Source organism: Mesoplodon mirus, assembly GCF_964341445.2.
Source record: "Mesoplodon mirus genome assembly, chromosome: X".
Classification (NCBI taxonomy): Eukaryota; Metazoa; Chordata; class Mammalia; order Artiodactyla; family Ziphiidae; genus Mesoplodon; species Mesoplodon mirus.
In genome coordinates this window covers 33,454,416-33,481,197 of record NC_138981.1, presented here as the reverse complement: position 1 = coordinate 33,481,197, position 26,782 = coordinate 33,454,416, and the positions used below count along the sequence as shown (strand labels likewise).

Sequence of the window (26,782 nt, the reverse complement as noted above, 5' to 3'; positions counted from 1 at the left end):
CTTATGGAACCACAAAAGATCCTGCATAGCTAAAGCAATCTTGAGAAAGACGAACAAAGCTGGAGGCATCACACTTGCTGATATTATTATTTATATATATATATATATACACATATTATATATATATAATTATAAATAAAATATATAATTAAAAAATATATAAATGAAATATATAAATTATATATATACATATAAATAAAATCATGTCTTCTTTATCCATTCATTGTTGATAGAAACTTAAGGTTTTTTCCCCGTATCTTGGAAAAATGCTTTTCTTATGAAAAACGCTGTAATGAACTTGGGAGTTCAGTTATCTCTGAGATCTTAGTTTCATTTCCTTTGGATATGTACCCAGAAGAGAGATTGCTGGATCATGTAGTTAGTTCTATTTTTAATTTTTTGAGGAACCTCCATAGTATTTTCCATAGTGGCTGCCTGATATACATTCTCATCAATAGTGCACTAGGGTTCCCTTTTTCCACATCCTCACCAATACTTGTTAACTCCTGTCTTTTTGAAGATAGTCATTTCAACAAATGTGAGGTTATATCTCATTCTGATTTTGATTTGTATTTCCATGATGATTAATGATGTAGAGCACCTTTTCATGTAGCTCTTGGCCATTTGTACATCTTCTGTGGAAAAATGTCTATTATGTACCTCTGCTCATTTTTTGATTAGATTGTTTAATTTTTGGCTATCAGGTGGTACAAGTATATGTTCTGGATATTAACCAACCCCTTATCAGATACATAATTTGCAAATATTTTCTCCCATTCCATAGGAATGGAATTTTGATTTTGTTGGTTCTCTTTGCTGAGAAGGAGGTTTTTAGTTTGATGTAGTCCCACTTATTTTTGCTTTTGTTGCCTTTTGACGATCCAAAAAAATCACTGCCAAGACCAGTGTCAAGGAGCTTTTCTCCTATGTTTATTTTTTTGGGTTTTATTGTTTCAGGTCTTAAGTTCAAGTGTTTAAACCATTTTGAGTTGATTTTTGTGTATGGTTTAAGGTGTACAGTATCTAGCATGGAGAGACCTTGAGGACAGTATGCTAAGTGAGGTAAATCAGACAGAAAAAGATAAATACTATATGATAAAATAACCCAATTAATAGAAATAGAGACTAGAATGGTGGTTACCAGTTGCTGAGGGGTGGAGGAAATGGACAGATGTTGGTCAAAGAGTACAAACTTCCAGTTATAAGATGAGTAAGTTCTGGGGATCTAATGTACACCATAGTGATTATAGTTAATAATACTGTATTATATGCTTGAAGGTTGCTAAGAGAGATTTTACATGTTCTCATCACAAAAAAAGAAATGGTAATTATGTGATGTGATGGACGAGTAAGCTAATGCTATGCTGTATAATCATTTTACAATATATAATTGTATCAAGTCAACACACTGTACACCTTAAACCTATACAATGTTATACGTCAAGCATATCTCAATAAAGCTGGAAAAAATATAAATAAAATTAAAAATTCAGTTCCTCAGTCACACTAATCACACACAAAAAATGCAATCACATGGCAAGATGCTCAAAATTAAATACAGTGAAAGAAATACAAAATTGAAATACAAATTTCTCTTTTTAGATGGGTACATAAAATCCAGGTTTGGTTAGGGATGTATAGACAGGAGAACATTTTTAACCCAGCAGATGGTAAGTGTTGGGGCTTTCTATTGAGAGGTTTTCTTGGTGAGAAGATGCAAATAAGTCATAGAATCTGTCAAAATGTCCATATGGTGACAAGGGAAGATTACCCAACTTACCCTTTTGACAGGTTTTCAAGCAGCTTTGGGCTACAAGCCTTAAGTTGTATATTGGTTAAATCCATGAGTCACCCAAGATACACACACACACACACACACACACGCACGCATTTAAGGCAGCTTAGAGTGGTTAAACAGTGAGACTCTGAAGCCATGCCCCCTGGGCCCAAATCCTGGCTGTATCTCTAACTACAGGACCTTAGCCAAGTTACCCAATTGTGCAAGGCTTCTGATTCCCCACTTGTAAAATGGAGGTAATGATATACATACAAGTGGGGTTGGGTAAACAGTAAATTGGTTAATACATTTAATACTTAAGACTGGTCTGGCACAAAGAAAACACTTAACCATTATTATTATTATTATCATTAGTTCTATAATAAAAATATGAAAATATATAAAGTATTAATGTTGGTTAACTGTGGATATTGGAACAATAAAGTTATAGGTACATCCTCTAAATTTGTTTTTACTCCTCTAGCTTATCTAAGTTCCCTAATAATATTGTTCATATAATCATGAAAAATCAATGTGCTACTTTTTAAGGTGCTAACAATTCTGAGGAGTAACTCATTAAATGGTGAGCCCTGCTTGGAGCCAGAGTTGAATCTATGATAACACCTAAAATTGTGTGAATGATCATTTTAACAGTATTTAATATTTGAATAATTTCTACATTGTGGAATGTATAGAACAACACAAAGAAAATGGTAAAAATCACAAAATTCAAGACAGATACCATTACATTTTTCTTGTAATATAATTCTAGGAGGTTCCTGTGAATCACAGACACCTGAGCTAAGTGCTCACACCTCATGACTTTCCCAGCCCCAAATCCCCAGAAATCTCTCATCTAAGACTTTATCAGCAACACTTGTGGTAAACGCTGTAGGCCAAAGAGGGAAATTCTTCCTGCTGCCCCTCTCTCAAATTTCTTTTTTTCGAACCAACTTTTCCTAATTCCTCTGTCTCTGTCTTACTTTCTCCCCTTTTCCTCCCAATCAAGGTTAAAGGAATAATAACTGATTATTAAGTAACCGAACCTTCCCTTCTGGGAATGATTTAAATTCGAAAAGTGTTAATACAACACAGCAAATACAGGTGTGTAGGGGTGTGTGTGTGTGTGTGTGTGTGTGTGTGTGTGTGTGTGTGTGTGTGTGTGTGTGTGTGTGTGTGTGTGTGTGTGTGTGTGTGTGTGTGTGTGTCTATATGCTAATTAACCTCAGGGAATTTTAGGGAAACTTCTGTTTTTTGGTTGGAGAAATTAGAGAAAGAGTTCAGAAGGTTGATGCTGCTCAAGTACAGATTTGCCAGTTCAGATACTCTGAAAAAAAATCCTTCATTGTAATGAATTAGAATCCTACTCTTGAAGTATTGGACTTTAAAATTCTTTTTAAAAATATTGAGAGAAGGGGTTAAGTTGTTGCACATAAGGTCAGAGTATATACTATATATGCCATACCATATATACTATATATGATCTACCATACATATAATTAGTGTATATAATATATATAATAATCTGCTATACTTCTAATGAAACTCCAAGAGTGTCCTGCTCGCTCTGAAGCCAGAGTGATAGTTTCTCTTTACCAACAATAGACTGTGTGTAATAAGAATTCACATTTATGAAGAGGAAGAAGGGAAAATGCATTAGCACTGCTGTTTCAAAAGGCCGAAAAGGCATTTGATCAGATGATTGATTCCCGTCTGTCATGAAAAGCTTTCTTATAAAGAAAAAAAGAATCTCACTATGTTTCTAATAGTAAAATGGCCAATTCTCATTTCCTGCCTAATGAATTATTTACATACTCCACCGAAGGCCATTTACACTCAATCTACACTTAGGCAACGCTCCGGATGATGGTGTGCTCATTTATAGGAGACTCTCGCTCTGAATTCAATATATCCTCGTCATTTACTCTGAAAGCGGTGGTGTGCTCCACCTCAGAGAGGAATGAAGATCCAGTTACGGTACATCTGCCCTTCTGTGATCACAGAGCAACGGGTGGAGTGAATTTTTGCAAGAATGCCATTATTCAGTCAATGAAAATAGACAAAAAGGATAACTCAGGACCAAGAAGAAAGGCCGTAGTAACTCGAAGGCAAGGCCGAGCCTCTTCTCCCGTGTATCCTCGTATCTCCGAGTCCTGTAGCCATTTCCTCACTCTCCCCCCACACTCCTCCTCCCTGACCGGCTCCTCCGGGCACTAGGGTTCCCTGACCTAGGGAACTTCAGGAGAAATCGGTGGAGACGGTGGCCTTGAAACTGAGGATGCTACTTTAATATCTTGGGAAATCTTCCAAGTGATTTGGTTATTATTTTTAGGCTTCCTTCTTTCCGAAGGCTTTATTGACAACATCTAGCTCATTCATATACAGAGTAGCAGGTTTTCCCCTCACAGAAAAGCGCTGTTTTCTCTCTCCGTGGTAGGTAGGAGGAAAGATGTATCTTCAGAGCCCTGCTGGTTCCTCCAGTCCTCTGCCCTCAGTACAGAGATGGACTGGGGGCCTTACAGTCACAGTAGAGGTAGCAGGCTGGTCCCCAGCCAGAGGTCCCAGCGCAGCAAGGGTAAATACCAGTGAAATGGAGATCAGCTGCCTCTCAAATGCTCAAAATGCCTTGAGTATCTCATTTCATGTTGCTGGCAGAGTTAATTTCCCCATTAACACGTCAGCTGTGAAAATGTATTTTTAGCTTCTCGAGCAACTGCTTGTGGACAGCTTTCCTCATTTTAGAGTGACTTATCACTTCCAGTTATCAATTTGACATAGGAATTGAAATAAAATGTATCTCTGTGTGGAGTAAAGATGTGATGGTGAAACACAGAGTAATAGACAATAGTATGACTGCTTTGGTGGATTAACACATGGCAACAAGGAGTTCCAGGTGTGATTCGGTAAAATGTGATACAAGTCCAGAGTGGTAAAGTTGACTACATTTTAATGTAGCTTGGAATGGCCACAATCTCCTGAGGAATTCATCTGAAAATTTAGCATTTTGGTTGTAAAAAAAAAATTAAATTATTAATCCAGTGGCTCTACATCTCTAAATATTTTCTGAATTTTAATAATTCAAGTGTCAAGATTGTGGCTATAAATTTTTATTTTATTATCAATAAATTTAAAAGTTACAAAATGTTTCATTTTGTCACTTCATGGAATTTATAAGATATCCTTAGAGGTAAATTATTTTTCTTATTTTTAAATTATCATGCAGTAAAATTGACTTTTTGTTGTACAGGTCTATGAGTTTTAACACGTTTAGATTTGCGTAACTACCATCATAATCAGGGTTGAAAACAGTCCCATGCCCCCAGAAAACTTTTTCAAACAGCCTATCTGTAGTCCAATAGTTTCCCACCCAAACCCCTGACAATCGTTGGTCTATTCTCCATCCTTAGTTTTGTCTTTTTCTGAATGCCATGTCACATATATATATATATATATATATATATATATATATATATATATATACGGTTATATGCGATTATATATCATATATGCATACTATACATACATATATAATTACATATTGTATGTATATATAATCATACAATATATAACCTTTGAGACTGGCTTCTTTCACTCAGCACTTATCCAACCTGTTGTGTGCATCAACAGTTCTTCCATTTTATTGCTGAGTAGTAACTTGTTGTATGGATGTACCATACTTTGTTTATTCATCCTCCTATTGATGGACATTTGAGTTGCTTCCATATTTTTTTTTTTGCTATAACAAATGAAGCTGCTGTAATAGACTAAAAAACGACGCCTAATGATCCACACTCTTGTATAATCCACACATCTTGTGTGGGAGAGACTTATGAATACAATGAGATATCAACTCTATGATTAGTTTATCTTATATGGCACAATTTAGTAAAGAAAAGGAGATTATTCTTAGCAGATATATTAGTCTGCTCAGCCTGCCATAACAGAATACCACTGACTTGGTGGGTTAAACAACAGAAATTTATTTTCTCACAGTTCTGGAGGCTGGAAATCTAAGATCAGTGTGCCACCAGGGTTGGTTTCTGTTGGGGCCTCCCTTCCTGGCTTGCAGATGGTTGCCTTCTAGCTGTGTTCTCACATGGCCCTTTCCTCTGAGCACATGCTTTTCCAGCATCTCTTCCTTTTATAAGGATATCAGGCATATTGGATTAAGACTCCACCCTTATAAATCATTTAACCTTAGTTATCTCCTTAAAGGCCCTATCTTCAAATACAGCCACACTGAGAGTTAGGGCTTCACCATATGAATTTTGGGATGACACAAGTCAGTTCATACCTGTGGGTGTGACTTAATTGGCTGAACCCTTGAAAGGGATTATCTTGGAGAGGCAGGAGTGAGCAGTTGCTTGAAGCAAGATCTTAATTCCCTACCCAGGAACTGAACCTGGGTAGTTTGAATGAAAACCAGGAATCCTAGCCACCAGACCCCCTGGCTCTTGCCCCCAGTAAAAAATGCATTTCTCATGGAGGCAAAAACTGTAAAAACAGGTACAAAGTTTATTATTAGAGACAGCACAAGTGGAAGAGCACACAGAGAAAGTTTGTTAAGACAGAAGCAAGGCAGAGATGCACACCTGTAGAGAAAGGGTGTGGGCGTCCTCCCTAATGAGGAGGAGCGCAGTAAAGAGGCGGTCAAGCCATTTATATAGGCCAGTTCTTCTGGGGCTTTGTTTACCTTCTGGCCAATCGTCTTGTTTTGTCCCCCCTGGCTAATTTGTTTTAGGACCCTCCCCCTACGTGTGCATGCACCTTACAGCCAAGATGGATCTCAATGCAAAGGCATCTGGGAGAAGCAAGACTCATTATGGCCTGGCATTGTCCCCGGACTTCTGACCCCCAAGGAGCCTTTCTGCACATGTGCAGTGTCTCCCTTGCCCCAGGGATGGGAAATATATGACCTCTTCATCCTTTACTCAAACAGGATCTAGCCCCTCTCTGTCCCTGCCATGACTGTTATCTTAAGGTGTCCACAGAAGACAAAGCCTGGCTATTTACCATTTCTGTTGTTACTTCCATTTCGGAGAGCAAACAGGAGGCTTGTTGTAAATATCTAACCTGAAGCCTACCTATCCCCTGTCTCAGGAAATGCAAAAAGGAGTCTAGTTGTAAGTGTCCAGCCTGAAGCCCATCTTTATCTAGCCCGAAGAAATGTAAATAGGAAATAGGAGGCCAGTTGTAAATGTCTAGCCTGGAGCCCATCTATCTCCTGCCTCAGGATGGCACTCTTCCTGGTAAGAGATTCAAAAAGTGAGAGGGATTTGATACAAAGGAGCTTACCTATTGCTGGCTCTGAAGATGGAGGGTACACACAGCAAGTAATGTAGGCAGGCTTTAGGAGCTGAGAATTGCCATCTGCTGAGAGCCAGCAAGGAAACAGGGACCCAGGCCTAAACTGCAAGAAACTGAATTTCACCACAACCTCATAAGCTTAGAAGATGACGGAGCTCCAGATAAGAACATAGCCTGACTGACATCTTGATTTTAGCCTGATGTATGTGTGTGAGACTCTGAGCAGAGAACCCAGCCATGCTGTGTCTGGACTTCTGAACTACAGAAAGTGAGCTAATAAATGGATGTCATTTTAAGCGGCTAAGTTTGTGGTAACCTGTTATGCAGAAATCAAAAACTAATACATATTTATTTATTTTAACATCTTTATTGTAGTATAATTGCTTTACAGTGGTGTTAGTTTCTGCTTTATAACAAAGTGAATCAGCTATACATATACATATATCCCCATATCCCTTCCCTCTTGCGTCTCCCTCCCTCCCACCCTCCCTATCCCACCCCTCTAGGTGGTCACAAAGCACCAAGCTGATCTCCCTGTGCTATGTGGCTGCTTCCCACTAGCTATCTATTCTACATTTGGTAGTGTATATATGTCCATGCCACTCTCTCACTTTGCCACAGCTTACACTTCCCCCTCCCCGAGTCCTCAAGTCCATTCTCTAGTAGGTCTGCGTCTTTATTCCCGTCTTGGCCCTAGGTTCTTTATGACCACTTTTTTTTTTTTTTTTTTTTAGATTCCATATATATGTGTTGGCATACGGTATTTGTTTTTCTCTTTCTGACTTACTTCACTCTGTATGACAGACTCTAGGTCCATCCACCTCACTACAAATAACTCAATTTTGTTTCTTTTTATGGCTGAGTAATATTCCATTGTATAACATATTTAGTTTATGTATTAACTAAACTTACCTGGAAATGATTTTTATGTCTATGCGTTTGCCAATACCACGCTGCCTTGATTACTGTGGCCTTATAGTAGATCATAAAACTGGGCAATGTGAGTTCCCTAGCTTTGTTCTTCCTTTTCAGAATTGTTTTGGCTATTCTAGTAATTTTGCCTTTTTGTGTAAATTTCAGAATCAGTTTATAGATATCTTTTTTATAAAAGAAGCTGAGACTTTCATTGAAATTGCATTAAATCTTTAGATCACATTAGGAAGAGCTGACATTTTAACTGTATCAAGTTTTCCAATCCATGAACACAGATTGTCTAATTATTTGTATCTTCTTTGGTTTCTTTCTTCAGTGTTTTGCAGTTTTCACACATAGACCCTGCACATATTTTGTTAGATTTATACCCAAGCACTTCAATTCTTTGGTGCTGTTTTTAAAAGTACAGATTTCTTAATTTAAAATTCAAATTATTTATTGGTGGTATACAGAAAAGCAGTTGACTACTGTACATTGATGTTGTTTCTGAGACCTTGCTAAATTTGCTTACAGTTCCAGGAGTTGTTTTGTTTTTAAGACCCTTTCATGTTTTCTATATAGACAATTACGCCATCTGCAAATAGACATATTCTTATTTCTTTCTTTCCAAACTGTATACTTTTACTTCTTTTTCTTGCCTTATTGAATGAGCTGTGATTTACAGAACAATGTTGAATAGGAGTAGTGAAAAAGGATATCCCTGTCTTGTTTCTAATTTTTATTTTTTATCCATGGATTCCAAATTAAGCCAGAAATATTCTTCAGTAGTCTATTCTTCCCTGCTGATCAGCAAATATTCCTTGTCCTTTTTTTCATATATGGAGTGCCCATATATGAGTTGCTGTTTCTGTGTTCTCTTTCTATTCTATTTGGTCTATTTTCTATCCAAGCACCAATTCCACACATTCCTGATTACCGCAGCTTTAATAAGCTACAAAATCTAGTCAGAAAATTTCTGCACCTTATTCTTCTCTAGAAGAGTCCTGACTTTCCTTACCACTTTTCTCTTTTATATAAATTTTAGAATCAACTTTCCATCTTTTCATATTTCACAAAAGTACTTTCAAGATTTTGACTGGGATTCCACTGACTCTATAAAACAACTTGAGTAGAATTGATATATTGACAATATTGAGTTTTTCTATTCAGGAAAATGTATGTCTCTCCATTTGTGGGTTTTCTTAAATTACCTTAAGGCTTTACTGTGGAAGTGAGGACCAGCCATACAATGTTGAATAACTGTGTACAGCATCCTTATCTCAAATGGAAATCTTTCAAAGTGTCACTCTTTAGCAGATTGAAGAATCTCTGCTCTACTCCTAGGCTGTTAACAAGTTTTCTTTTTCCCTTTTTAAAAATTTTATTGTGGAAAAAACACTTAACATGATATCTAGCCCTGAACAAAATTATAAGTGTACAATATTTTTTCCTTTTTTAAATTCTGCATGTATGTTAAATTTTATAGTGCTTTCTTTCATTAATTATATGTATTTTCCATCTTACAATACTGCAGTAACTTACATTAATTGACTTTCAATGGTAAATTAACTTGCTCCAGTATATTCATCTTTTTATACATTGAACATTCCACTTATGTTATTATTGTGTCTAGGATTTTTGCATCTATGTTCATGAGTGAGGTTGGCCTTCTTGTACTTTTCTCCTCAGGTTTCTGTATCAGGGATCTGGTAACATGAAACTGAACTGGGAAGTCTTCCCTTGTCCTGTCCTTTGGAAAAGTGTGTATGAGATTAGAGTCATTTGTTCTTGAACATTTCAGAGCACTTCGTATGAAGCCATCTTTTGCTCATCATCCAGGCAGTGGTATTCCTTGCAGTTCCTGAGGGTGTATACAGAGTAGGCAGCTTTAACCTTAGTTTTCCGTTACCCTGCCCTTGTGGTATCAGATTTACAAAGGGAAGATTCCTACTTGTCTCCAGCCTCTGGGAGGCCTGCATTTCGCCCTTTGTATCCTAAACCAAGATTGTGAAAATTTAAAGTCAAATTCAGCAAATACCCTTAGGGCAAAACTGGCTTCTATGCTCAGGCTAATTATCTGGTTCCAGCCTTCACTTAAGTTTGGCCAGATCATTCTTTCTGTTTTATCAGCTAGGCAGTGTTTTCAAGAAGGTACTTCTAATATTTCATCTGGCAGTTTTGGTAGTTTTTGGCAAGAAGCTCAGTCTAAACACCTGACCAGCTCTGGTACGAAATTAGAAGTTAGATTTGAACATAGATTTCCATAAATTTAGTCAGTTTTTCCTTTCTAGAAAAGGAATTCATTTTGGATAAAGAATTTCAATTCACTTCAGTCCCTATTTTACGCCAGCCACAGTATTGGGATACAGATGGTACATTTATGAATAAGACCCTCAGAAAATTCCATTCCAACAAATGTAACAAACATTAAGGTCTAGCAAGAACTTCAATTCTTTCATATTACTTTTTAAAAGACTTCATTTTTTAGAGAAGTTTTAGGTTTACAATAAAATTGAGAGGAGGGTACATTGTGCAGAACATTCTCACCAGCAATTGCTGTTGTCAGGGTTCTGGATTTCGGCCATTCTAACAGGCATGTAGTGGTATCTCACTGTTGTTTTAATTTGCATTTCCCTGATGACATATGATATGGAACATCTTTTCATATGCTTATTTGCCACCTGTATATCTTTGGTGAGGTATCTGTTAAGGTCTTTGGCCCATTTTTTAATCAGGTTGTTTGTTTTCTTACTGTTGAGTTTTAAGAGTTCTTTGTAATTTTGGATAACAGTCTTTAATCAGATGTATCTTTTGCAAATATTTTCTCCTAGTCTGCGGCTTCTCTTCTAATTCTCTTGATATCTTCTTTCACAGAGCAGAGGTTGTTAATTTTAATGAAGTCCAGCTCATCAATTTATATTACTTTTTATTTAGATCTCATTTATATTTCCATTTCTCCATTTTATTTTTCATAATTGATTTGCTATAGGTAATTCCAACATCACCCCCTGCTCCTGGGTGCAAGACTCAGGTGAAGATTCACATTCCTGATTCAATGATTAGCTTAAATTGTGCTATCCCCACAGAAATATATAGAGGACACATTATAACCACAGAGAATGCAAGAGAATATGAGGAGCATGTTCACAGCAACACTGTGCAGAGCTGTCAGGAGTATGACAGTGTTCAGCCTAGTTTGAATCCTGGGTAATGAAGGTTTAGGAGTGTGAATGTTTCAGGGTGAACCCCCTGGTACAGTGTACTGTGAACACTGGAAGAAAAGAGAGGTGGATGACTATAATGTACTTTTCAAGCTCCAAAACTGCAGGGGAAATCCACAGAGGTGGGATTTGGGGAAAACCAAAAATCACTCTTTGTAAAAAGGTTCTTTCTATACCAAATAAACAAGGAATTTAAAACATAAGCCTGTGTGGAACTGAGCTGAGTCCCCATAGGTTGGTGAATTCCTACTAACAACTGGGAGAGGGCAAATTCCTTTAGTTTCTCAAATTTTGTACCCTCAAACAGGCCAGATTTTATACTTTCCTACTGCTAAAACAAACTAGTCTGTATTGACTTGAAATAATCAGTCTTTTATAAGTTGTCATTTCCTCACAGTTCATGATTGAGCACATGTAAGTAATTTAAATATTAGTCTATAAAGATCTATCAATATATCATTTATTTTTGGCAGCCGTTTATACAGAAGAATTTAAAAAACTGATTAAGAAATAGTTACATATTCTTATGGGGTATTTTTCTGGCTTTAAGCAAATAAAAGCTTATATCTGTAAAGTTTAAAAGGATTTTTCTTGTCTGTCAACTTCATATTCAACGAGGATTGGAAGCACAGGCACACATATCCATTTTATCAAGCTAGCTAATGTGAATACCTTAGTATTTTTGATTGGGAACTCATTTTGAAAGTCTTGCTTACATTTAAGAAAATAATAATCTAAAATCTGCAGTCTACTAACCAGAAACATAGGTGAGGTAAGCCTACCTGACATCTGGAAACTTTGCACAAAGGAAGTTATTTCTTAAAAGGAGGTATGCTTTTCAAAGCAGCTTCCGGCTTCAGAAGAAGCACTTACTGGGCGAGGGTAAATTGATCTAAGAACAGGTGGCGGTCCAAGTACTGGAGATCTAAGAACCGAGTAGCTAGGAAGGGGTGAAGAAACATTTCTCTTTCTAGCTCTCCTAAATTAGCACATTTTTTCCATAAGCAAATAAATAAATGTAAACTAAGACTCATTAAAGCCCCACTTCCTGAGCTTTTACTCTGTATTAGGCAAATTATCTACGTTAGTTCTAACCTTTACCACAACCAGGAAAAATAGACACTACTATTACTCCCATTTTACAGATACACAAACTGTCACAAACAGGTTGTCCAAGGTTATATAACCAGTAATGGTAAAACTAGAACCTGAAATCATTTCTTGCTGACTCCAAATCTTGAATTATTTCCACTGCACTGTTAGCTTAATGTTTAATGTTGTGATCAAAGAAAATGCATAGCTTCACTTGATAGATATTTCAAACTGCATAAGAGAGCCCACAAGTAACCCTGTTTAGTACAGTTTTAAATAAACTGTATTTCTGATGTTTCCTCTTTCTCTGATATCTATACCTTTCAGTACTGAAAACTATTATCTGAAATTAAGTGCAGTTTAATCTTCTTTTTCACATTAAATATTGAAAGACTTAGGTCCTACTCAATGTACCCTTCTCTGAATTCTTTCCTTCTTGCTCTCTTCTGAATAGCCAGTTAGAAATAACTGCCTCAAAATGCCAAAGCAGAGAAGAAATAAAATATTTGACAGAAACTTCTTCTCACTGTAGTCATTTTATTGAAAGGTATAAATAACGTATTTGATCTTTCTCTATTCCGCAGAAGGAAGAAAAATGAGATAGAAAAGTATTCAGGAGGAACAGAACATAGAAAAGTGATGCAAAAGATATCGAGACAAAATATAATGACTTCCTCTTTAAAAGACCCCAGTGCTCACATATGGATGAGAGAATTTTGGCATTCCTGGTGATATGAGTTTATTGCTTATTTGGAAAATATTTTGAAGGGCATTTTTACCAAAAGGGAGAGATTTCTGGAATAGCAATTGTAAACAGACTTGATTAAACAAGAGAATGGACTTGATTAAGCGTGATGATGTATGTAAACATTTATGTTATCAAGTAAGGACCCAATTAACAAATATTCCTACTTCTTTCTCTCCTTCTTTATTTTTAAAAAATTATTTTCTCTAGAAGATCTGATCTTGTACAAAAAGTACTGTTTGGGCGTTAAACAAAAATTTTTTTCGTATCCTGATTCTATCTCCCCATAGCTTTACGATATAGGGTAAGATACTTAAATTCTCCAAGCCTCAGTTTCTTCATTTGAAAACTGGATCCACAGAGTTATTATGAGGCCTTCACATGACACGTATGTGTGGAAAATACATACTAAAATGTCTGTGACTGGATTACAATTATTCAATGGCACACATGTTAATAAGGAAATAGATTGCTCAGAAATTAATTTACATCAAACCACCTATTTAGTCTCCGTGAGGTTGCAGCAAAGATTCAGGATCTCATGACAGACCTTGAACCAGCCAGGACTATCCAGCTAAGCCACTCAAATTCTTAGCCCACAGACACTGTGAGATAATAAATGTTTGTTGCTTTAAGTCGGTAAATTTTGGGGTAATTTGTTATACAGCAATATATAACTAATACAAATCTCTTAAAGGATGTTCATCATGTTTCAGAATGTAACTGACTACAATTTGTGGATATGTTCAAGTTACCAGTGAAAGGTAGGCCTAGATAATTAATGAAGTGATGTAGGTATGAGGAACGGGATGATAATTTGAGAATATAAATAAAACTGTCTTCAAGGATATAGATTAACCCCTCTTGCTATTGTTTGTATGTTTTATTTCAATAGCATTTCAAAATAAGGGTGTTCTTTCAGTAAAAGAAGTATCTTTTGACAAAAGATGCAGTTTATGTTACATGACTGATATTTTTGATGGTCAAAAGGAAGTGTCAAATCCCAGTAGTCAAAGAGCCAGGCACACATCTGCAGTCAAAGTCAGATTTATTTAGTAGGCTGTAGAAAATGAGGACATACCCCACATGAAACCTTGGGGCACCTCATAATGGTGATTTAAGAGGGGCTGTTTATAGGTGTGGACTTGTGCTTGATATTCCCAAGGGAGATCATGGACTCCTGTCTTGGATAGGGTCTTGTCGAGAAGAAGGAGCAGTTTAGCAATTAGATTCTCAGTAATCTTTTTTTTATGAGGTAGGGTAGTAATGCTGGCCTGGGGACATCACTGATAAGAAAGCAAAAATCACTTACAAAGAGGGGTCATTAGTCCTATTTTTAGTTGTGGTGGGTCCTTGTGTGTATAAACACTGTTTACTTGACTTTGTCCATGTCCCATTGGAGGCACTCTTTTACTAGCAGTGCTAATTTTCACTTTCTCAAAAGGACAGTGTGACACAACCATGAAGTGAGGAGTTTTAAGAGCCAGCCAGCATAGATCCACTGGATTGGTGCATACTTTTACCTGACTTCTGATCAGCTGAAACAGTAAAGCAAGACAAGACCTTAGAAATCATTATTTATGGATGGGGAGACTGGAGCTTAGGGAAATGGTGATTAGCTCAAAATCACTCAGGTGGTTTGTACCAGAGGGAGGATTATAACCTAAATCTCCAACAATTCGCCCAGGACCCTTCACATGAAATGAGTCCACCCTCATACTCACAGTGACTGAAGCATCAGGGTCAGATATGAAGTCTTGAAAGTGATCTGTTGCTGATCAGGGTTAAAATACTGCAGTGGTTGGTGCTCCATAACCATTTTCACACTGTAAAAATTTCAAACATACTGTCAAAATTCTCTCTTGAATTCCCTTCAATTCCCTCTCTCATCCCTACCACCATACAATTTTATTATGAGTTCATCCCATATGGATATAAATGTGCATTTGACTGTTATATAAATGTAATAATATAGTAGTACATATTGTTTTGCAATTTGCTTTCCCCCCGATTAATAACACATCTTGGAGATTGTTCCATATCAGTATTCATGAAGTCTGGAAACACAGACAGCATTATTATTTTACAGAGTGAAGATGTCCTTGATTATATTCTACATATTTTTCCACATCTCCAGGCTTTACGTATACTCTATAGACCTACCGTTTTTCTTATATTAAAATAGATAGCTAACCATTTAATTAAAACATTCACAAGTACTTTCATTCAAAAATTATCTTGAGGGCTTCCCTGGTGGCGCAGTGGTTGAGAGTCCGCCTGCCGATGCAGGGGACGCAGGTTCATGCCCCTGTCTGGGAAGATCCCACATGCCGCGGAGCGGCTAGGCCCGTGAGCCATGCCCCTGAGCCTGCGCATCCGGAGCCTGTGCTCCGCAACAGGAGAGGCCATAACAGTGAGAGGCCTGCATACCGCAAAAAAAAAAAAAAAAGTTATCTTGAGTTGTAAAGGTATGTGGATACATAACTAATGTGCTATGTATTGTTCATGGGAATTGGTAGGCTATTTTTCCCATGGGTCATGAGAAAAATGAGAAAAAAAAATAGTTTGAATAGTGCTTATCTTAGTCAGTTGGACCTGCTATAACAAAATACCATAGACTGGGTAGCTTATAAACAACAGAAATTTATTTCCCATAGTTCTGGAGGCTGGAAAGTCCAAGATCAGGGTGCCAGCATGGGTGGGTGGGGGAGGGCCCTCTTCCTGGATGTATCTCCTGGTTGTATCCTTACATGGTGGAATGAGTCAGAGACCTCTGTGGAGTCTCTTTTGTGAGGCACTACAAGATTAATACAATTAATTAGGCTCTACCTTCATGGCCTAATTACCTCTCAAAGGCCCTGCCTCCTAATACCAGCACATCTGGCATTAGCATTTCAACATATGAATTTTGGGGGAACAGAAACAGATCACAGCACTGCTATGTTATATCTTTCTGTCTTATATAAACTTATCTCTGCATCTCCAATTATTGATCTTAAAGGCACAGTCCACAAAATCCTAATCATAAAGAAATATGATAATAAAATATCAAGTAGCAGTTTGAGAAAGACACACAAAACATGATACCATAGTTTTGATTTCCAAAGGCTTAAGTGCTCCGCTATTGAACACAGCACCAGTGAGGGATTTTCCATTTGTCCCTTGGGAGCTTGTTATATCACTGCTGTGCTGTATTTGGGTGAAGCAGTTTAACCTAATCCATCTCACCGTGGAATCATTTTACAGTCCTCTAGGCTTATTTTATTGTATTTACATTCCTTTTCTGAACCTAGAAACAAGAGTAAAGCCAGCCAGCAGAACCAAGTCTCTAACTTTTGGAGTCCAGATTTTATGTTTTTATTTCATTTTTCTTCATCCACCTCATGTACTTCACGGTTATTAATCCAAAATACTTTGTCCTTCTACATGTTTCTTTATTTCTTACACAATGATGATTTCATAGAAAGAGATCTTTTATAAAGTATGTGGAATTAATTACATCATGGAATTTTAATACTTTCTTCTTCATTTGCTCCCGTATTTGCCTCTACATTATGCTTCATTATAAAGCAATTAAGCTTTAAAATGGATAAAATACAGAAGTAGATAGTGTAGCATTATGTCATTTAATTTAGGGTGTTTTAATGGCACATTAAACACAAGCAATTCACAATGACCATGATATATGTCAAGTAAAAAAATTGGAATAGGTACTTTTTTTGTAAATATAACCAATGAACTTCTAACCATAGCTACTTTTAATGTGTTCACTGTTCTAGAAAACTATAACATGGCAAATGTCATTGGAAACCTGCTCTATTTTTTTTTTTTTTTTTTTTTTTTGCTGTACGCGGGCCTCTCACTGCTGTGGCCTCTCCCGTTGCGGAGCACAGGCTCCGGACACACAGGCCCCGCGGCCATGGCTCGCGGGCCCAGCCGCTCCGCGGCATGTGGGATCTTCCGGGATCGGGGCACGAACCCGTGTCCCCTGCATCAGCAGGCGGACTCTCAACCACTGCGCCACCAGGGAAGCCCCCCCTGCTCTATTAATAACAGCAAATCAGGGGTATTAGTTTCTCTTAGTTACTGAGATTAATATAAAAAGTCAAAAGTGCATACTACTCATATAGCTCTTTAATTAAACTATGATTACTGTGTCATAAAATGGCATGTTACATACTTTATTTAATTTGCCCATGCCACTTTATGTAAAGAAATTACCATTGTATTTGCTTTCACTAGGTAATCTCTATCCCCGGTTCCACATTTTTAAAAAAGTATTCTCTAGAGCAGCAAGTAGGTCACTGAATGTTGGGTTACAAAGGCTATGTGCCCATGCAGAAGTAGTCTATCTTAACTGACCATCAATTGCTTATAAACAGACCAGTAACTAACTGGTTAGTATCAAGCTGACTGAGTTGACTGGTTTCTCATAGAAAATGCATTGATTACAAAAATGATGAACTGACATACTGTAAACTAAGATAGAATTAATAGTTCACTGAATTTTAGAGACAGTAAGACCTTAGATCAAGGTCTCTCAGTCTCAGCACTCGCGATATTTTGCGCTGGATGATTTGTTGCTGTAGGGGCTGTCCAGGGCATTTCAGGTTATTTAGCAGCATCCCTGGCTTCTGCCCACTAGAAGTACCAGCAGCACTCCTCCTCAGTTGTGACTACCTCAAATGTCTCCAGATTTTACCAAATGTGTTCTGGGGGATGAAACTGCCTGCTTTTGAGATCCACTGCCTTAGAGAATATCTGATCCAATACACTCATTTATCAAAGGAGAAAACTGAAAGCCAGGTAGATAAAACCACTTGGCAAAGATAACTGAATTCTATGAACAGTATTCTAACTGAATGATCATTTAACATTATTACAACCAATTCTATACTCATATTTTATAAAGCTCATGTAAAAAGCATATTTACTTAATTTGGGGGCTACTATCTAGACTGTGAATTTGAAATAAATCTCTCTCATAATGTAGGTTTAGCAGATGATATTCTCCCAAATAAACTAAGGTTTCAGATCCAAGTGTTTCTAAGGATTTACTCCCAGGAGAAACTACTCAGGGAGTGAAGGAGGCAGGACAGAAAAGGAGAAGAGGCCCAGAAAGAGTATAATTTTTGTTGAGGTCTTAGACTCACCCTAGTTCTATGGGGGCCCTGGAGCATAAAATACACCTCAAAGGTATTTCAGCTTTGAATCAAAGGAGCTGTTCTGTCGTTGGCTAGGGACCATTTGGAGATTGGATGTGGGAATGTGAAATTGTTAGGCACTTCCAGTTCTCTGTACTGGGAAGGAGGCCATGGATTGTCTGGGAATTTTGCAGGGGATGGGAGGGATATAAAATTGCTAGACGTTCCTGACTCTGTGTGAAAAAGGAGACTCCAATGCCCAAGGGTAATCCTCTGAAGGTCAAATATATGACACCTCAGTGGCAAGGCATGCAGAAGCCTGGAAAGGAATGCACAAAGCTGGTAAGAAGTATCTGAGAGTATCTGGGTAGGGCATTAACAGTGTCTACTCCAGTGGTACTGTGGAAAAATCAGGGACTTTAGACAGAAATATATATTCAGGTTCCAGCCATGCTACTTACTGCATGAATTTATAGACTCACAGTTTCTTTATCTTTAAACTCGAGGCAGTAACACCTACCTCACACGATGCTGTAGGAATTAAAATATAAAATAAATACAAAATGGAGACCATATAACAATGTTCATTTTGGGTTTTGGTTTTTGTTTTGTTTTTTGCTTTTCAATTCATGAAAAAGCATATCTTCCCAATTATTTAAATCTTTAAAAATTTTCCTCATTAAGGCTACAAAATTTCTTTGTAAAGATCATATACACATTGTCTTGGATGTATTCCAAGGTACTTGGAAGTTTTAGTCCTGTTGCAGATGGTGTTTCTAATTTTATATTTCAGCTTTTTCCCTGATACATAGAAATACAGTTGATTTTGTTATAAGGAATTAATATCCAGAAAACTCTTATTATTTCTCATACATTTTTCCTTATTTCTGATACATTTTTCCTTAGATTAAGTTTGGATTATTCACATACAAAATCATTTTATTTGTGAATAATGACAATTTTGTTTCATCCTGTACAATTTCAATATACTTTGTTCATACTATCTTAGCTTTATTATGGAGGTGAGGATCTGCCATACAATGTTGAATAGTCACATAGAACATCATTATCTCAAATGAAAATCTCTCAAAATTTCACCAATGACTGATCATCTTTAGCAGGCTAAAGAACTTCCTTCTATTACTAGGCTGCTAAAAGGAGCCTTTTTTTTATCTTGAATATATGTTCAAATTGATCAAATGCTTTTTCATTAAAATGATTTTATGAATCTTCTTACAATAAAGCAATAATTTACATCACCTGACTTTCTAATGATAAATTAGCTTGCTTCAAGTGTTTTATTCTTTTTATATGTTGCAGATGAAATAAACTATTATTACATCTAAGAGTTTTGCATCTATGTTCACGAATGAGATCAATCTATATGTTGGCCTTCTTGCACTTTTCTCCTTAGGTTTCTGCATCAGAAGTCTGGTAGCATGAAACTGAGTTGGGAAAAGTGCCTTGAGATTAGAGTCATTTATTCTTCACCATTTGAGAGCACTACAAGCCATCTTTTGCTCATCATCCAGGCAGTGTTCCTTGCAGTTCCTGAGGGTGGGTAAGTGTTGAGGCAGCTTTACCTCTTGTTCTCCCTTACCTAGGGCTGCCAGATTTAGCGAATTAAAACTCAGGGCACCTAGTTAAATTTGAATTATTTTAATTGTCTGTAGTAATTTGCTAGGGCTACCATAACAAAGTACCACAGACTGGGTGTCTTAAACAACATAAATTTATTTTCTTATAATTTCAGAGCCTAGAAGTCCAAGATCAAGGTGGTAGCAAGGGCTGGTTTCTTGTTAGGCCTTTCTCTTTGGCTTGTAGATGGCCATCTTCTCCCTGTGTCTTCAAATTGTCTTCCCTCTGAGTATAGGTGTCCTAATTTCTTCTTCTTACAAGAATACCAGTTATATTGAATTAGGGCCCACTCTAATGATCTTATTTTAACTTAATCACCTCTTTTTAAAAACTATCACCAAATACAATCACATTCTGAGGTACTGGGGGTTAGGACTTCAACATACGAATTTTGAGAAAACACAATTCCACCTGTAACATTTTCTATGCATATACACGTTGAAATAAAAAGAAAAAAACATTTCATAGAATATACTTAAACTAAAACATTATTTATTGTTTATCGGAATTAAATTACAAACACCTAAGTTATATGCCTCTTTCTTTAGTTATATTCCCCTGATCTGATGATCTACCTCTCTTTAAGAGTTTGTTTTACAAAATTTGCTTATAAAATTCCTTGCAGTTTCAGTGTGTCTTCCATTTACATTGTAGCATAGCTTTCATAGCTTTTACAGTGGTCACTTTCAACTTACTTCATTATTTTGTCCTTTGAAAATTAATTAATGAGAACATATGCTCAACATTAGCATTATGAGCTGGTATACTAAACAGGTACTGGCGTAGTTAACAATTCTGAGAACTGCTCTTCAAATTTGCTCTGTCGAATCACGTAATACCATCTTTACAGCATAGCTCACTTTTCCATTTTTCAGGATTGTGTTGCATCTCAACTTTTTTTCTTTTTTTAATGTCATCCATTGACAAAAAAGATCATAATCATCAATCGTTATCCTCTTCTTGTTCCTATGCTGGAAGACTATTCAGTAACATCCATGGTACTAAATCAAATTCTTCAAGTGATGAGATCCATTCCAAATGATAGTCTTGACAAATTCCATAATAATTACCCATTTCAAATCAGAATTTCTTTTCATGTTCATAAGTAATGGTGATAATCTTAAGAACAGCCTTGTCACACAAAGGGAAACATTTTTCATCAATTCTTTCTCTAACATATTCAACAAGTTCCTTTAATCAATGGAGTACTTTAATAACTGCTTGATCTTCTTTCAATGCACATAATCCTAATGCTAGATAAATATTGATAACTATGAACAAGAAATAAGTAGACTTTGCTCTGTGGCTTATTTAAGAAGTCAACAAGAATAGGGGGGGGCGCCCTTTCTTCAGAATTAAAGTATCACTGCTTCAAATAAACTGAAGATTCTTTCACCTGCATTTGTTTGAGAGCCAGTGGATATTTGAATGCAAACTGAAGAATTCTGAATGCTAACAAAATCACCAAAATCCTTTAGTAAGTCAATTCAAAGAATATAAATGCTAAAGTAAGAATCATTTTATGATTCTTACTTCAAGTTCAATAAAAAGGACATCAGGTGCTGTTTGAATTGCATTATGCAGAATATGGGCAGTACAGCCAACATAGACTCATGCATGCTTTATGTCAACTTTAGCCCCTTTAATTCATTAACTCCTAACTAAAAAAAAAAAAAAGGAACTCTGCAAAAATTTGCTACTGTTTCTGAAGTCACATTTGCAAAGGACTTTATTCACAATAACTTTATAAGAAAGCCTTTTTTCACAACAGAAAACTATTTCACAAGCGAAGGAAAAAGGTATTGTTATTACATGCATCTGTGGCCACAACGTAAAAAGGTGAGGCATTTAGATCTTTGATAATCTCTGTAATGTAAATTAAGCTATTTTCATTATCGTAGTAGATCTAATCGTGGCACTTGAAAATTTGCTTCCAACTTTAAGTGAAAGATTGATGATTATATACAATGTAGAAGGCCGTTTCAATTTCTGCTGTGATTTTTTTTTTTTTTTTTTTTTTTTTTGAGGTACGCGAGCCTCTCACTGCCGTGGCCTCTCCCATTGCGGAGCACAGGCTCTGGACGCGCAGGCTCAGCGGCCATGGCTCACGGGCCCAGCCGCTCCGCGGCATGTGGGATCCTCCCGGACTGGGGCACAAACCCGTGTCCCCTGCATCGGCAGACGGACTCTCAACCACTGCGCCACCAGGGAAGCCCTCTGCTGTGATTTTACCTTTGTAATCTAAATGTCTCTTAAACAAAAAGAATACATTATCTTTTTTTAATGTCACTGTTACTAGTTGAGGGAATCAAACAGCTAGCATGCTCAGCTGTAGTATATTTACTGGTTTATAACTGATTTTCCACAATTTTCTATATTGAATGAACAGCTGCATACTGCACAAAAACCTTTGAAAGGACTTGTTTCTCATTTAATAAAGGTGCACTGTTCATAAAGTTCGTCATGACATTTACACTTGCGTTTGGGCATTTCGAGGTTCAAATGTACACAAATGAAAACAGATGAAAAAAGACTGAATTTGAAAATCTCAGGGTCACAGTCAGCGTGTTTGTCACCCACAAGTCTGAACAAGTTAGTAATAGGAATTGAATGGTTGAAAGGGCTGTGAACTCAGGAACTATGAATAAACTATAAACTTGATATTTGATGCAAAAATACCCCTCCCGGGCTTCCCTAGTGGCGCAGTGGTTGAGAGTCCACCTGCCGATGCAGGGGACACGGGTTCGTGCCCCGGTCCGGGAAGATCCCACATGCCGCGGAGCGGCTGGGCCCGTGAGCCATGGCCACTGAGCCTGCGCGTCCGGAGCCTGTGCTCCGCAACGGGAGAGACCACAACAGTGAGAGGCCCGCGTACCGCAAAAAAAAAAAAAAAAAAACTCTCCCGTTTCCTTATAGGGGGAGCAGTACTTACCAGGCGCAATCTTCCAGAACAAAGCCAGAGCCTATCCTATGCAAGGTTTTGGTTAGCTTGGGGATTCAAGCATTGCCGAACACTTAGAAGCGGGAGTGTTTAGGGACTGACAAACTTTCAGTGGCGACCCTGTAGTCACTTGAGTACGGCTGCTATGCGCCCGCTGACTTCCAGAAGCGCGGCTTACCCGACAGAGGAACTTGCTGATTGGACGCTGTCTGGAAATGTGAGACTATTGCTGATTGGCTGATGTTCAGGACTGTGTGGGTGGGGGTATCACTGATTGGCTGACACACAGGATGGGGTTCCTGCGGATATCACTGATTGGCTGATTTTCAGAAGCCTGGTGCAGTCGTTGATTTGCTGTCTTTCAGAAGCTTAGGTACTGCAAGAGAGGCAGTCACTGACAGCTGATTCTACTGATCCTACATGTAATTAATGGTGGTTACCTGTTCACAACTTGGGACTATGGCCAAAAAAAGCTGTTTCTTTCGTGAAAATTTCCTTTAATTCTAAATACAGCCCCCCCCCACCCCTGGCGCCCCTTTGGCTCTTCCCTCAGCCAAACCTGCAGGAGAGACCAGATCTTTATTTGTGGAGGTATGCTTTTCAGCTAGTATTGCCTTAAGTGATTTAATCGCCAATTACTGTGGTTGAAAAACAGCTCTAACTGCTGAATTTTTGTAACTTATTGAAAAAAGCTGAATACAGGACATTTAGGGTGTCCTGACAAAGCCAATATAGAATGCAGGACAAAATCACATCGAGGATGTGTCCTGTGTATTCAGGACGGCTGGCAACTCTAGATGAAGTCCATGCCTGAGGCAGGGTCTTCTAGCACCAAGCTTTCCCAGCAGTGTTCAGGCAGCAGCCAAGAGTTCTGTAGGTGTCAAGGCCCACTGTCCCCAGGGGGAAGAAAAGGCTGTGGGCTTGCAGTCCCCACTTTACCCAGACTGCTCGGCCTTCCTTATGTTCATGGATTGGATTTCTGGGGAAAGCTTCAGCTGGAATGAGTGGGCTCATATCTAAAATTTTGACAATCACAGTCTCCCAGTTAGATAAAAGATATGTCATGAAATTCCAACTTCCAGGGACATGGGCCCAAGACTGCCTCCAGTCCTTTGCTCTCTGTGTCATGAGAAACTTGAGCTACTGCAGAGTTGCCAGCTGCCTAGAACAGACACATTAGTTAGAGCAGATAACTCTCTGTGTATTGTGGGTGTAAGCTTAGCCTTGAACAAAGGCTATCAAGAGTAGAATCCTAGAAGACACCTGAGAGGGCGGATCTGAGATTGAAAATTCATGCTATATAACTTTTTATATACTATAAGCCACAAATACACAGGCATGGGCAATTTATAGGCAAAGGCACAAGTACATCCTTAAAAAAGAGAGCTATAGGAAACAGGAAAACTTTCTCTTACTGATGGTTTTCTGGGTAAGTACTTTCTCCCTTTAAACTCTTCCCTGGACTTATTAAGTTTTGTGTAATTGTGGTTTCCAACAGTGTTTGCAGGGGATGAGACAGAATATAGGCCACTATATGCACAATACTTGATTTTACCTCCACCCATGGCCTCACATGACCTCTCCAGATGCAGCTGGGGACCCTCTCCCGATAGCCAGGCCTATGTTTTCTACTGCCCACTGGACGTCTCCACCTGGACAGCCTGCAGAACCTCACCATACATGGCCCACACTGACTCATTCACCACACCCTCCTTCGTCTCTACCTCCAACTCACATTGCCACCAACTCTTCCTCCTCCTTTATCCTCAGTCTCAGCTAAGAGGAAGAGCTTCTACCTAGTCAGTTAACCTTCAGAACTCAGGGTCATTACAGACTCTCTCCCACCCTTTCACATAGTCCCCAACTCCTAAAACTCAAATCTGTCTCCTCCTCACCATCCTCACATCTACAGCCTGAATCAAGTGCCTTGCCATCTCCTTTTGTTTTGTTTACTTAGTGTTTGACTTCAGCATATGTTCAGTAAGTGCTTTCCAGGTGAATGAATGACTCAGAGTACCAGAGGTAACATTGACTGATTCAAAATAATCCTGGTAGGGTCTCTGCCTCCACGGAGGAAACACAAAGTGTTACAACTCCTTACCTAACTTGAGAATTCCCATGGGTGTCTCCTTTCCAAGCCCTAACACCCTCATCTTGGAGGTGGGGATGCTGCCAACAGGATGGTACATAATGCTTCCCTCTTTGGACCTCACATATCTCCATAATCTCCTGTCAGTTTAATAAGGAAGTGTGCCATCTCTATAAGTGCACCACACACTCTGCAAACGTCTGACCCTTTCCCAATCCCCTATCTGACCCTTTCCCAATCCCCTATCTGACCCTTTCCCAATCCCCTATCTGACCCTTTCCCAATCCCCTATCTAGTTGCAACACAGGCCAGCAAACACAGCCCCAGGACACTTACCTCTGGTATGCCAAAAATTCAGGAAGCATAGAAGGCAGTCTGGGTTTAAAGATACCACCTGATTGTTTTTTAAGACATGTCCATACCTAGTCTCTTACAGTCACTGAGCTAACTAGCCACTAAGGCATCCCCCCTCCAATTTCCCCCTCCTTGAAATTGTATATCCATTTCTACTACGCATGGTACTCATGGTCTGTCTCAACTGTCTGCAGTCATTCACTAACCCCATCCATTTACAAAGCCCCATCCTCAGTAGAGGAGGTACACTGCATACAAGGTAAGAAATAGCTGTCTCCAGGAGACATAAAGATAGTTCCCAGCCCAGTTACATTGGCTGTTTGCTTACACAGTGATCTCCATGACCTTGCCCCATTTGCCTCTTAAGGGGGAGGCCTTGGTTTTTGACCACCAACGTATGCTCACTCATTGCTGTCGCTTTTCAGTGGCTAGTCTCAAATATGGCACCCCATTAAAATCCTACTGCAGGGCTTCCCTGGTGGCACAGTGGTTGAGAGTCTGCCTGCCAATGCAGGGGACACGGGTTCGTGCCTCAGTCCGGGAGGATCCCACATGCCACGGAGCGGCTGGGCCTACGTTTCCAGAGCCTGTGCTCCACAATGGAAGGGGCCGCAGCGGTGAGAGGCCCACGTACTGCAAAAAAAAAAAAAAAATCCTACTGCAAACGTCAAGATGGTTACATGGTTTCAAAAACTTCTCTTACTTCAGGTTTATATCCCAGGAACTAGTATGTTCTGTGCCAAGAAGCCCATAGGAGATTGACCATGTACCTAAACTTCACTGTTCAAAGAGAACTTTACATAGAAGGGGCTATTGCTATCAGAGGGATCCCATAGTAAATGTCAACCAAGAATGCCTGCAGGAAGTTGGAATACTCTGTCAGGGAGAAGGAAGGTGGTTCTGGGCTGTCTGTTCTACTGGGATCAGGATGCAATGTTCAGAGGAGGATGCAGTGAAGAGCTGGTCAGCAGATCAGGTTACAGAGTTAGCCAGGAAGGCACACTGGGGAAGACCCAGGGGAAGGGAGCTGTAATGTGGGAAAGTGTTGGGACTTAACACACGTGCCAGCTACTGATCAGAGGCAGCTCTCAAGGAACCTTGGTGTTGAGGTAACAGCACCCTGGGTAAATGAATCCAACAAACAATCTCCAAATTGTGTTTGACTCTCATTTTCACATCCCTTCTTTATACCCACTTTTAGTACTTTGGCTACAAGGTACTTTTTATCCCCCGAGAGGCATTATGGAGTAGTAAGAAATGAGTTAACAGACAGAATGGTGACCTCAGGCTAAGAGGAGTGGAATAGCATGGGCTCTAGAAGAATTCAAACCAGAGGTCTAGTTCCAACTCTGTCACATATTAGGCCTGTGAACTTGGGTACATTCCCAAGTTCTCTAAGCCTTGTGTTCATCTGTGAAAGGGTTTTGTATGTAGGACTGTTAGAATGTATGTATTGTATGTAAAGCCCCTGGTACAGTGCATGGTATGCAATGGGTTTTTAATGATGGCAGTTATTATGATGATTACTTTAACCCCAGAAACTAGCACTTTCCCCTCTGGGA

General features: G+C 38.5%; 1 protein-coding gene across 1 annotated transcript in view; it reads right to left on the bottom strand.

The window, feature by feature from the left end:
• Positions 1-26,782, bottom strand: part of LOC309796149 (uncharacterized protein) — a gene marked incomplete at its 3' end in the record, with an annotated part of 551,894 nt that overhangs the window by 171,704 nt on the left and 353,408 nt on the right. The window contains exon 5 of the mRNA XM_082609206.1: positions 14,779-14,880. Within this exon, the coding sequence (XP_082465332.1) occupies positions 14,779-14,880 (102 nt within the window). The remainder of the gene's footprint in view (positions 1-14,778; positions 14,881-26,782) is intronic.